General features: G+C 37.6%; 1 protein-coding gene across 2 annotated transcripts in view; it reads left to right on the forward strand.

The window, feature by feature from the left end:
- Positions 1–12,796, forward strand: part of si:ch211-140b10.6 (protein POLR1D-like) — a 39,526-nt gene that overhangs the window by 21,048 nt on the left and 5,682 nt on the right. For both annotated transcript variants that reach the window (XM_060826757.1, XM_060826758.1), the window contains exon 2: positions 5,334–5,408. In XM_060826757.1, coding sequence (XP_060682740.1) covers positions 5,334–5,408 — 75 coding nt within the window. The remainder of the gene's footprint in view (positions 1–5,333; positions 5,409–12,796) is intronic.

A 12,796-nucleotide genomic window follows, 5' to 3' on the forward strand; every position in this document is an offset into this window, starting at 1 on the left:
TTAATTCTCCATTTTTCTTCAAGCATAACAGTTAACAAAACTGCAACACTCCATTGAAGTACCTAAAACAATGGTTGAAGTGAATCTAGAACATAGGAACTGTTGGGTCTCAAATGTATAACTTCAGTCAGGCAGTAGGACCGATATATCTAAGCTTAGATTTTCAAATTCTTGTCATCTTTAAATACAGGAACTAAGAAGTTCAACAAGTCCAGATCTTATTAGAAATATAGAAATCTCTTGTGGTGCAGCATCTAGTTCTCTTGAAGCGAACAATTCCAAGGCCTGATTACTGTTTGTTTGGGGATATTCTGGCACCTGTACCACTGGTTGATAGTATAAGATGTTTTTGAAATCTGCTGGACTTTAACAGCATTCAATAAGAAAATCATCAGTAACATAGTGCATCACATAGTGCAAGGTACAGAAGTTAATCAGTCCAGATAAATGTAATAAAAATAGCACTCTCAGTCTTTGGGTATTTGGTGTCATGCCTGTGGCCAGCTAGTGCTCAACTTGATGTCACAAAATATTTCATCATACAACCATCGATCAGAATCTAGAATGGCCTTCGGGAATGAAGAGCTGAAGTATTCAAGAAACAATTAGATGTTGTTAAGGAAGTACCATAAGAAAATAATCAATGGCAATCAGGCCAACCTTTTGCCACTGTGCACATATTCCCCTTTGTTTTGAGGTATTTTTAATCTTATGCATTTACCTTTTACTGCTGTATGTGTGGTTTTTATAAAGATTTCTTTCAAGCTTTGAGAGTCCAGAGTTCTTTTGCTGTGTCTCAATCTTTTGATCATGGGACTTAGGGCTGGAGCTTCTCTGCATAACTTTCAAGACTGATGGTTCTGTTTATAGCTTTGGAAATAAAATCCCCTTCCTTACAGCAAGGTAGGTGTACCTACACCAACTCCAGAAGGACATATGCCACCATCTTCTTAAGGGCAATTAAGAATGATCAACAAATACTCACATTGCCTGCAATGCTCAAACCTAATGTAAGAGTTAATAAAAATGAAATCATACTTAAAGCACTCAGGAACCAGTGGCATAGTGATATTGTCACTGGACTAGTAATCCAAAATCCCAGGTTAATCTTCTGTGGACAAGTGTTCAGATTCCACAATGGCAATTCGTAAAATTTAAAAAAGTTAAAAAGTCTGGGGAAAGAAAATAAAAGCTAGCCTAATAGTGACAATGAACCATTGTTGTAAAAACTTGTTCACTGATGCTGTTTAGGGAAGGAAGTCTACCATTGTTACTCCGTCTAGCCAGGCATGACTCCAGTGTGGTTGACTCTTAACTGCAGTTAGGGAAGGGCACAAAATGCTAGCTGCCACATCCTATCGTTAAGTTTTAAAAGAAGGTGCAGCCTGACCAGGGTAAACATGATGGCTTCAGAGTTGCAGTCTGCCAATTGGCTTCAATTTAGCAACTTGCATTTGTATAATGTTGCAATTTGTTTAGAGATTGTTAACATTTAAAGAGAAATCTAAACCACATTTTGCCCAATTGTCACACTGCACAAGATTCTACTTTTCTTAAATAAATGAAGCTAGTTTTATTGCATATAATGGAATTAAGCCAAACCAGAATTATATGGATAATCATTTAGTAGCACAGAACTTCAGTATCGCTGAGAAAATACACATTTTGTCGAAGTTTGCACTAATCAGAAAACTTGCAAGAATCGTAGTTCCTTGAAAATGGAGTCACAGATTAGATGGAATAATGAAGAAGCAGTTTATTATGCTTGCCTTTATTGGTCAGTGCATTGAGTATAGGAGTTGGGAGATCATGTTGTGGTTGTACAGGACATTGATGAGGCCATTACTGGATTACTGCATGCATTTCTGGTCTCCCTGCTATATCAAAAATATTATGAAACTTGGAAGGGTTCAGTAAATATGTACAAGGATGTTGCCAGGGTTTGAGCTAGACTGAGGTTATTATCCCTGGAATATCGGAAGCTGAGGAGTGACTATATAGCAGTTTATAAAGTCATGAGGAACATGGTTAGGATAAATACACAAGGTTTTTCCCCGAGGTGGGGAAGTCCAAAATTATGTCCAAAAGGACATAGGTTTAAGGTGAGAGGGAAAATATTTAAAAGGGACCTAAGGGGAGACCTTTTCATGCAGACGGTCGTGCATGTTTGGAATGAGCTGCCAGAGGAAGTGGTGGAGACTGGTACAATTACTATATTTGATGAGTATATGAATGGGAAGGGTTTAGAGGGATATGTGCCGAATACTGGAAATTGAACTAGATTAATGTAGAATATCTGATTGGCGTAGGAGAGTTGGACTGAATGGGTCCATTTCCGTCTGTTTTCTATGACTGTGAATGCCAATGTAAGAAAAGTAATGTTTGCATTTTATGAGAGGAGAATGCTGATTGGTTGGCAAGTGACAATAGCTCATCTTTTATCCCTTTAGTAAGTTCAACACCGTATCTTAACCATCATTCAAATGTACATTATTTTGCATTTGCCTGTATTGAATCTTTTCTAGATCTTTCTGTGGTTCTTAGGCTGCACCCTTCTCATAGACTAGTATCACATATCAATTTAATACAGTTACATTTCTAAGTATCATTAAATTGATAAAGTTTTGTTTCAGCTTATTTTCACTAACATACAATGTCATGGTAGATGGAGAGTAAAATACTTGGTTTTAGTTCTTTACCATACGAGTTTAATATGTCGTTAATTTTGAAGAAAATCCTGAAACATTGGCTTTGTTCCCTCCACAGACAGGTATAATTGCTATAGTCCCAGAGGACTATAAGGCTGATCTCTTATTAGAGACAGTTGGTGGTGATTTTTAACCTAAGAGTTACCACACCTCAGGTAAGGGGCACGCTTGAGAAGGCAGGGCCTTCATGGTAACCTCAACCAGTGGGGGAATTGAACCACTGCTGTTGGCCTCACTTTGCTTCGCAGACAAGCCAACTGAGCTAACTGATCAATGATGCTGACTGACTTATGGCAACATTTCTGTTGCATGATGTTAGTGTAATTTTCCCCATAATTCTTTTATTATTTGCTCATTTGGCATGGTTGTCACTAACAAGGCCTACTTTTAATATCTACCTCTAATTTCCCTTGAGTAAGTGTAGTCACTGGAATCACTGCATGGTGTATGTATACCCAGAATGGTTTGGTCTGGGAATTTCAGGATTTTGTTCTAGCAATAATGCAGGAGCAGTCATATGACATGAAATCAGGATTGTGTCATTTGGATGGAAAGTAACAGATTTGGAAGGTGCTGTTGAGAGGTTGATGGTTTGCTGTACTGCACATAGTGATGGTGGAGGGAATCAATGTTTAAGAATTACATCTTGATTTATACCAACTCATGGCATTTTCTTCTTCATATTCTGTTATTTCTTCCGAATAACTATTAATCAGTGCTGTCTTTAATTAACCCACAGCTTTCTAATTAGTCCCATTTTGTCATGTTTTATGGTTTTAAAAAGATTAACTCCTGATATTAGGACAATAAATCAATCAAAAATTCAGTTACCATTTTAATTTACTAAAAGCATCTATTTGTTAATATGCAGAAAAGTCCTTAGTTGCAAGAAATCTTGGAAAAAAACCACTGCATCTGGTTATCGGAATTTTCAGTCAACCACTGTCACTTTTTTCGTAGATGTTCTTGTTATGTGGGGTGACAGCGCTTGCAAAAACGAATTGATTCACAATAACTTGTTAAGCATTTCCCAAGGGTTGTTAAAACCTTAAATTCCTATTGATTCTTTTGCTGCAGAAGAGGGCAAGTGAAAACTTGGTCACTTAATATCTAAACAAAACATACTTAATCATTCGATTCTTCTATGTTTCATTGTTGGGGAATTCAAGTACTGGGGAATCGAAGATACATTAAGAAACACAGGAGTTACAGTATTTCTCTCAAATAGTAAAAATGGCTGTTACTATGCCAACACTTTACAACTAATCAATCCGTAAAGACAAACAGCTTTATAGTAGAAATACACCACCATAGTTCTGGGTAAGGCAATACAATATAAATAAACTATAAAAATAAATCACTTAATTTCCACAATTCTATAAGATACGCATAAAGTCAGTACGGTTGTGTTACTTTTATTGGAGTTAATATATGTAAAGAGAAGCAGATGCTTATATTAATCTTCAAATGATCAATGCAGAAACCACTCAATTTAAATCCCATTATTTTTTGATGTTGCCTTCAACAGTCGTCTTTCATGCTGCCAAGGAAAACATAAAAGAATAGCATACATGCAGAATAGAACAAAAACCATTAAGAATAAAAGTTGTTTTAAATTACCTCATAAAGCTTCTATTCTTAGTACCAGCTAAGTTAGCCGTTGTAAAGTTAGAAGAATAAGTGCTGTGACTTAATAAAAACCTGAAAAACCACAGTACTAAGAGACTGTTTTCTGAATTCTGATTTAAGCTTAGTTTTAAAACATCTGGCCTGTTATCAAATATCTCAATATGTAGTTGGATCATTGTACTTTTAGTGCAATTCCAATTATTTTAGGCTGTGCATATTTTAGGCTTGAAATATGCAAAAGGATTTAAGTTTGTTTTTAAATTCAAAGATTTTGCAATGGTAATGATGTTAGAATTGTTAGCATTATTATTACAATGAAGAATAATGCAGTAACCCAGAAGTTCCTGCCAGTGATTTTACATTTCTTGATTGGGTTTACCTTTTTGGTCCCCTTGAGTGCAATCCCAAAGCCATCAGTCAATCAATGAAGCTTCCACTTGTCTACACTTAATGGCATGTAAACATACTTCTAAAAGATACATGCTTTGTTGAAGATGATGTGAGTAGCTTTTAAATAATACCCTAACTTCATAATTATTGATATTTCAGCTTTTGTTTTGATCTAATCATGTATTTCACTGTTCATAATTTTAAAGTAATTGAAGATCAGTGATTTTTGCTTCCTGGTTTTCAGTCTTGAGAATGCTTTAGCGTGATTGACTACTTACTTTGCTTGCTGATGTCACTGTCTGTTGGTGCTTGGAGGATCTCTTGACTTGGTGCCTAATTAAAGTGCTGTTTAGAAAATGAAACTAACATATAAAGATTGTTCTGTGCAAGTAGCTTTCTGCAGGCATTGCTTCACTGCTGACCACAAATTTCAGCCCTGTACCTTGTATTAAAAAGGTACAATGTAACATCAGAGCTGAAAAATGAAGAAATGTGCAGTAAGCATGAGAGGTTTTGAAATATGGTAGAAGGAAAGATGGTAGGAAATTCAATAATGTTACATTAACATCCTAATTTCCATTATTAACAATTTTTGTTTTAAAATAGAAAGGCTGTGGAAGAACTTCTTACGGAGGCAAAGCGTGGAAAAGCCAGAGCTGAAACCATGGGACCCATGGGCTGGTAAGAATATGCCTAAAAACATCCACTAATTACAAAATAGTACAAATTGAAGGATTGATATAATACAAATGAAAATGGAATCTTATAGTGCTGTACAACGTATTTTTACTCTTGTACCTTTTAATAACATTTTAACTCATTTTTTCCTGTTGGGATGAGTCAATTCTCTGATTGTTTGCCTGACTAACATGACTTATTTTCAAATGCCTATTTTATTCTATTTTCTAATCAAAGATTGATTGAATTAATGACTCTGGGAAAAGCTGATGAATCTATTGTTAGGAGAGGAAGTTTGTGTCATTATAGCATGAAAGTTCTTGGCCAAAGTAAAGAGGGCACTCAGAAAGATCCATTAAAGTAGGGATATGCTAACATCATGGACAAGCCAGGAAAAAAAAGGTCAGTTAATCTAAGTTTGGTGCTGAGGAAATTATTAGAATTTTGCAGGACAGAATAAGGGGGAGCCAGGGTGAATAGCCAGAGGTCCTGTACAGAGAGTTCAGAGAGTTAGGCCATAAGTTGAAAAGGAATTCAGGCAAAGAATAGGAAAATAATACACCTTAACACGTGGCTAAAGAGTTGGTGTGAGGGGGAGGATTTCAGATTTTTGGATCATTGGGATCTCTGCCAGGACGGTTGCATCCTAACTGGAGGTACACTAGCATCCTGGTGGGGAGGTTTGCTAGTGCAATTTGAGTGGTTTTAAACTAATAAGTCAGGGGGTTGGGAACCAAAGCAACACGTCAAAGTGATGAGAAGGTAGAAGTTATTGAATAAACAGGCAGGGGCAGTCTAATGACCATGGTGAAGAATAGAAACATTAAAGATCAAAATATGACTTGAAATTTGATTTAAATGATAACAGTGAGGCTCAGTATTATCCGGGCTTAATAAATAAGGATGGAGTGAATGGAAAGCATGGTGCATAAGAAAATATTAAAAGAGACAAACCATTAGAACTGATTTAAAAACCTTGTAGCTAAATGTGCACAGTATTCAGAATAAAGTTGATGAGCTGATGGCACAAATAGAGAGAGACAAGAGGGTACGATCTGGTGGGGTTTACTGAAATGTGGTTAAAGGAAGATCAGGACTGGGAGTTATGTGTCCAAGGGTACTCAATATTCCAAAAGGATAAATAAATAAGGAGCAGGAGGTGGAGTTGGTTTCTTGGTTAAAGATTATATTAAGAAATGATATTGGTGCTTGAGACCAAAATGTTGAATTAGTTTGAATGGAAATAAAAAGCAAGGAAAGAAACCTCTTGGTAAGAGTAATGTACAGGCCTCTGACCAGTACTTCCAAAGTAGCTCGTAGTAATCAACCAGGAAATGAGGGTGTGTAAGAAGGGCACAATGGTAATTATGGGTAATTAGGACATACATATTGATTGGATTATTCAACTTGGCAAGGGTAACTTTGAAGAGAGGTTTATAGAATGTATGCGAGACTGTTTCTTAGAGTAACATGTAATGGAGCCAATCAGAGAACTGGCTACTTCAGATTTAGTATTATGTAACAAGGAAAGATCCTTAAATGGTTAAGGATCCTCTTAGAAGGAGTGACCATAACATGCTGGAGTTTCAAGCACAGACTGAAAGACTAAAGTCAGAGTTGCAGATAAGAGTTTTAGCATTAGGCAAAGAGGTCTGAGGAAGGAGTTGGCCCAAGTGGACTGGGCAAAAATATTAAAGGGCAATCGAAGAACAGTGGCAAATGTTTAGAGAGATTCTAAATACCTCTTAATTAAAGTATATTTCTGAGAGGAAGAGGAATTATAAAAAGGTGAAAAATCATTCATAATTTGACAAGGAAGTCAAGGATAATGTAAAAGGAGAAAGTGAGGACTGCAGATGCTGAAGATCAGAGCTGAAAATGTGTTGCTGGAAAAGTGCAGCAGGTCAGGCAGCATCCAAGGAACAGGAGATTCGACGTTTCGGGCGTAAGCCCTTCTTCAGGATAATGTAAAGGCAAAAACTAATGCATTTCATACATTAGTGCAAATGTTAGTCGTGCTCTGGAAAACTGGGAGAACTTTAAACGTCAGCAAAGGATTACTAGAAACAAAATCAAAAGAGCTAAGAGGAGCTATGAAAGGAAACTAGCAGAAAACATAAGCACTGATATCAAAAACCTCTATAAGTAAATAAAAAGGAAGAGAATAGTGAAAGTCAATGTTTCATGAAACAGATGAGGTAATTATGGGAAACTCAAACATCAGAGACACCAAACCAATATTTTGTTTCTGTTTTCACAGTGGAAGATAATTTCTTCCCCAAAACTGCAAAGGCTATTGCAGTAACTGGGGTAAGGTATTAAGTGAACTGATGAGATTAAATGTAGATAAATCCCTGGGGCCTGATTGCCTGCAATCTAGTATATTAAATGAGGTGGCAGGAGAGATCATGGCTGCATCAGTTACTATCTTCCAAAATTCCCTGGATTCTAGAAAAGTATTAGTGGATTGGAAACATGCTAATGTGATATCCTTTAGGCAAAAAGTGGGAAACAATCGAGCAGTTAATTTGACCTCTGTTGTGGGCAAGTTGCTGGAGTCAATCATAAAGAAGGAGATAACTGAACATTTGGAACAACAAAGCTCAATTCACCAGTGTCAGCATGGTTTCATGAAGGGCAAGTCGAGCATGACACACTTGCGGGAGTTCTTTGAGGATGTAACCAGCAATGTAGATAATGAAGATCTGGTGAATGCGGTATATCTAGACTTCCAGAAGGTATTTGACACGATGCTGCATAAAAGACTGATTCAGAGGTTGGTTCCCGGAGAGTCAAGTGTAGAGTATTGGCTTGGAGAGAGGATTCGGTGACTGATAGAAAGCAGAGAGTCAGGATAAATGGGTCCTTATCTGGATGGCCGCTGGGTTCAATTGTTAGACCTCAACGATTTACATTCTATATAAATGATCTGCAAGCAGGGACAGAATGTAATTTCAAGATGATACTAAAATAGTTGGGAAAGCAGGCAGTGACTAGGAGATAGAGTTTACTGATGGATATTGATAGGCTTGGAGAATGAGCTGAAAATGTGTTGCTGGAAATGCGCAGCAGGTCAGGCAGCATCCAAGGAACAGGAGATTCGATGTTTCGGGCATAAGCCCTTCTTCAGGAAGGAGAATGGCTTGGAGAATGGGCCCAAATCTGGCAGATGGAGTTTAATGTGGATAAGTGTGAGGTTGTCCATTTTGGCTGGAAAACCAGAAAGGAAAATTATTATTTAAATGGGAAGCAGATTCAAAGTGCATTAGTGCAGCGGGATCTGAGTGTTTCTATGCATGAAAAGCAGAAAGTGGGTATGCAGATGCAGCATATAATAAGAAAGGCAAAATGGAATACTGGTATTCATTGCAAAAGGACTAGATTATAAAAATAAAGAAGTGTTGTTGCAATTATATAAGATGTTGGTGAGACCACATCTGGAATATTGTATCCAGTTCTTGTATCCTTACTTGAGGAAGAATATGGTAGCACTGGAGACAATTCAGAGGAGGTTCACAAGATTGATTTCTGGGATGAAAGGACTGTTATACAAGGAACAGTTGAATAGATTTGGCTTCTTCTGGCTGGAGTTCAGAAAAATATGGGTGAGTTGATTGAGGTATATAAAATACTAAAGGGGATTGATAAAGTGCATGTGGAACAGATTTTCCCCCGTGTGGAACAGTCTCGAACAAGAGGGCATAGATATAGAGTGGGTCAAAACTGACATGAGGAGAACCTGAGTGCAATGGAGGCAGAATCAATCAACAGATTCAAGAAAGAATCCAGAGTGGCATGGTGGCTCAATGGTTAGCACTGCTGCCTCACCGCGCCAGGGACCCAAATTCGATTCCATCCTCTGGCGACTGTATGTGTGGAGTTTTCACATTCTCCCCATGTCTGCGTGGGTTTCCTCCAGGTGCTCCGATTTCCTCCCACAGTCCAAAGATGTGCAGGTTAGGTGAATTGGGCATGCTAAATTGCCCATAGTGTTCAGGATATGTAGGTTGGGTGCATTAGTCAGGGATAAATGTAGAGTAATAGGGTAGGGGAATGGGTCTGGGTGGGCCAATCTTCTGAGATTTGGTGTGGACCTGTTGGGCCAGGTGACCTGTTTCCTCACTGTAGGGATTCTGTGAAATTATATGAAAAAAGAAATAGATGTTTCTGATAAAAAGCGGGATAAAGGGCTAATGGGAGCAGGCAGGAATGTGGAATTGAGACCAGATTAAGATCAGCCATGATCACGTTAAATTGCAGAGCAGGCTAGAAAGCATGAATTACCTACTCCCGTTAATTCCTTTGTTCCTTTGCATGGATTTGCAAATAGAAGATTAGATTTGAAATATTTGATTGCATATTTTAAGGAGGTAACCAAGAATATTGATATGGATAATGTATTTGATGCAATCTAATAGACTTTTTCATAGGCTTTTGATAAGGTCCCTCATGTTAAGATGATGAAGAATGCAACAGCAGCCCATGGTATCCAAGGCAAAGTTGCACATTGAATCCAAAATTAGCTGAGAGGCAGGAAGCAGAGGTTGACAGTAGAAGGATATTTCTGTGACTAGACTTTCCAGTGGGATTCTGCAGGGCTCAGTGCTGTCACCCTTATTGTTTGTGGTGTACATTAATGGTTTAAATTTGAATGTAGGAGTTATGATCAAAAAGCTTTCTGCTGACAAGAATATTGATTGAATTTAGGTTCACTAGGTTGATTCCGGAGTTGAGCGGTTTCACTTATGAGGAGAGATTGAGTAGATTTGGATTATGTTCATTGGAATTCAGCAGAATGATGGGGGATCTTATAGAAACGTATAAAATTATGAAGGGAATCGATAAAATAGATAGGATGTTTCCACTGTTAGGTGAGATTAGGACAAGAGGGCATAGCCTCAGGATTAGAGGAAGCAGGTTTAGAACTGAACTGAGAAGGAACTTCTTCACCCAGAGGGTTATTAACCTATGGAATTCCTTGCCCAGAGAAGTAGTTGACGCTACTTCAGTAATCACTTTTAAAGCTAAGGTAAATACTTTTTTGAAAACTAAAGGAAGTTGGTAAAAACCTGGGTAGGTGGAGCTGAGTCCACAAAAAGATTAGCCATGATCTTATTGAGTGGCGGAGCAGGTTTGAAGGGCCTGATAGCCAACTCCTGCTCCTAGTTGTCATGTTCTTGTGCTCTTATATAAAACAGAGTCATAATGAAGAGGGCACCTGTAAATTTCAGGATGTCAATGGACTGGTCAGGTGGGCTAAGCAGTGGCAAATGGAATTTAACCTAAGAAAGTGGGATGTAAAACAGTCTGAGGGGGCCAGTAAAGCAAGGGTTTATACAATGATACAATGAATGGTAGTACCCTGGAAAATATTGAAAATCATAGGGACCTTGATTTACATATCTGTAGATCCCTGAAGGTAGCAGGTAAGTAAGGTTTTTAAGAAGGCACATGGGACACTTGCCTTTATAAGCTGAAGCACAGAATGCAAAGGAAGATTATGCTGAAACTATATGAATTGCTATTTTGGCTACAATTGGAGTACCAAATGAAGTTCTAGTCACCAAATTATAGGAAGAATGTGATCGCATAAGAGAAGGTGCAGAGGATATTTACCCGGATGCTGTCTATGCTGAACTATGAGGAAATATTGGATTGTCTGGGGTGTATTCCTTGGATCAACAAAACTTGAAAGGGATCCTGATAGAGGCATGTGAGATTGAGGGTAAGATGGTGTGCAGAGGAAGCACTTTGTCCATTAAAAGAATGGTCAATAATCAGGGAACTTACATTTAAAGTAAGAATGTGACGATGCTATCGCTTTACGAGGATATTTTGTACTGTAGAGAGGTTGTAAGGAAATAAGGAGCTGTCTCTAAGAAAGCAAACAATTGGTGTTGCCTTGGGGATTTTTTGATGTTGGAACAATGGAAGCAGTGTGTGTGTGGCCAGCTCTCTTAGACCAGGCTTTTCAGGTCTCAAAGCAGTTGGAAGTTTCAGTGACTGTCTCTTGGTAGCTACTCTCTTCGAATTTTCTCCTGACCTTTTTTCCTCCTGGATTGGAAAACTGCATGTAAGAATCTGGCTGATTTTCCATTTTTTTGCCAAAAGATGTGTTTGTAGCATGTACCTATATTGGAACAGTTAATTAGTAATTGTCACTATCTGTGTTTCTGTTAAGTTTTCCAAAAGAGTTAAGTTATTCTAAATTCCTCTTTCTTTGGTTGTATTTTAACTACAGTGTTCAAATAAATTGTGTTTTGCTTAGTATCGAGAATTGTGACCAGTTGCATTACATCAAGACACTTTTTATAATTGCCTTTAAAATAAAAAAAATAGAGTATAGGCTACCTTCTTAAAATATTTTGAGAGGGTCTGGTCCTGTCCATAACAAAAAGTAGAAGCCTGAGAGGAGATTTGGGGAGGAACCTTTTTATTTGAAGTGTGGTGGGAGCTGGGGATTCACTGTCTGAAGTCAGAAGCTTTCATTACATTTAAACAATATTTCGATCAGTATAATATGATCCTTGTTGACTGGTGCAGATATAGTAGGCTGAATGGACTTTCTCTCTGTAAAAGTGAGAGTTTTTTGCAGACCCTTCAAAGATATCTTAACTCATCAACAATCTTTGCCACTGAAGGTGGGGTAGAGGATTAATTTGTGACAGCCAAAGATGAAAATTTAAAAACACCCAGATGCAGAAATGTGTACAGATAATTAACAATGTTGTCCAGCATCTAGACTCTTATTAAATGGTTACTGAAGTCAAGTTTGCACTGCCAGAAATAATTGCCTAGACTTTCTCTATATCTTAGAGCTGTAGCTTCCCTTAAGACTTTGAAAATATTGCCCCATGCTACATTTTCTCTAATGTCTTCGGCCGCTGCACTGAGATCTGTGCGCAGCAGAAACTTCTGAAACTGGAAATCGATGCATCCACATGTTAATCAATGTACACAGACCGTCCAAGAGGTTGCATAGTTTAAAAGGGAATATTGTTTTCATGGCTTTTGAGGATGGGATTGTCAAAATCTACAGTAATAATTTATGGTTTCTAAATGTGGCAAAAAGACAAATGTGATCTCCAGATCATTTTGGTGGACCACCTTCTATACAATAATATGTGTACTATACCATACTGTAATTGAGGTACTTTTGAAGAAAGTGTCAACCAAATGAGTAGTCAAGTGTTCACATTCCATAGAGATACTACTGTTATGAAGAAGTTGTATTATTAACTTTTTGTTTGCAAATTCATCTTAAAGGATTGTGGACAATGATGTATTTGAAAAGATTCAGGATATAACTGGACAATTATCACAGAAAGAACACAAAGGGACATTTTCATTAAAAGGCACATCTTTGAAGTGAAATGACTTTAGCCAATTGT

The sequence above is a fragment of the Hemiscyllium ocellatum genome, chromosome 6 (genome assembly GCF_020745735.1).
Source record: "Hemiscyllium ocellatum isolate sHemOce1 chromosome 6, sHemOce1.pat.X.cur, whole genome shotgun sequence".
Lineage (NCBI taxonomy): Eukaryota > Metazoa > Chordata > Chondrichthyes > Orectolobiformes > Hemiscylliidae > Hemiscyllium > Hemiscyllium ocellatum.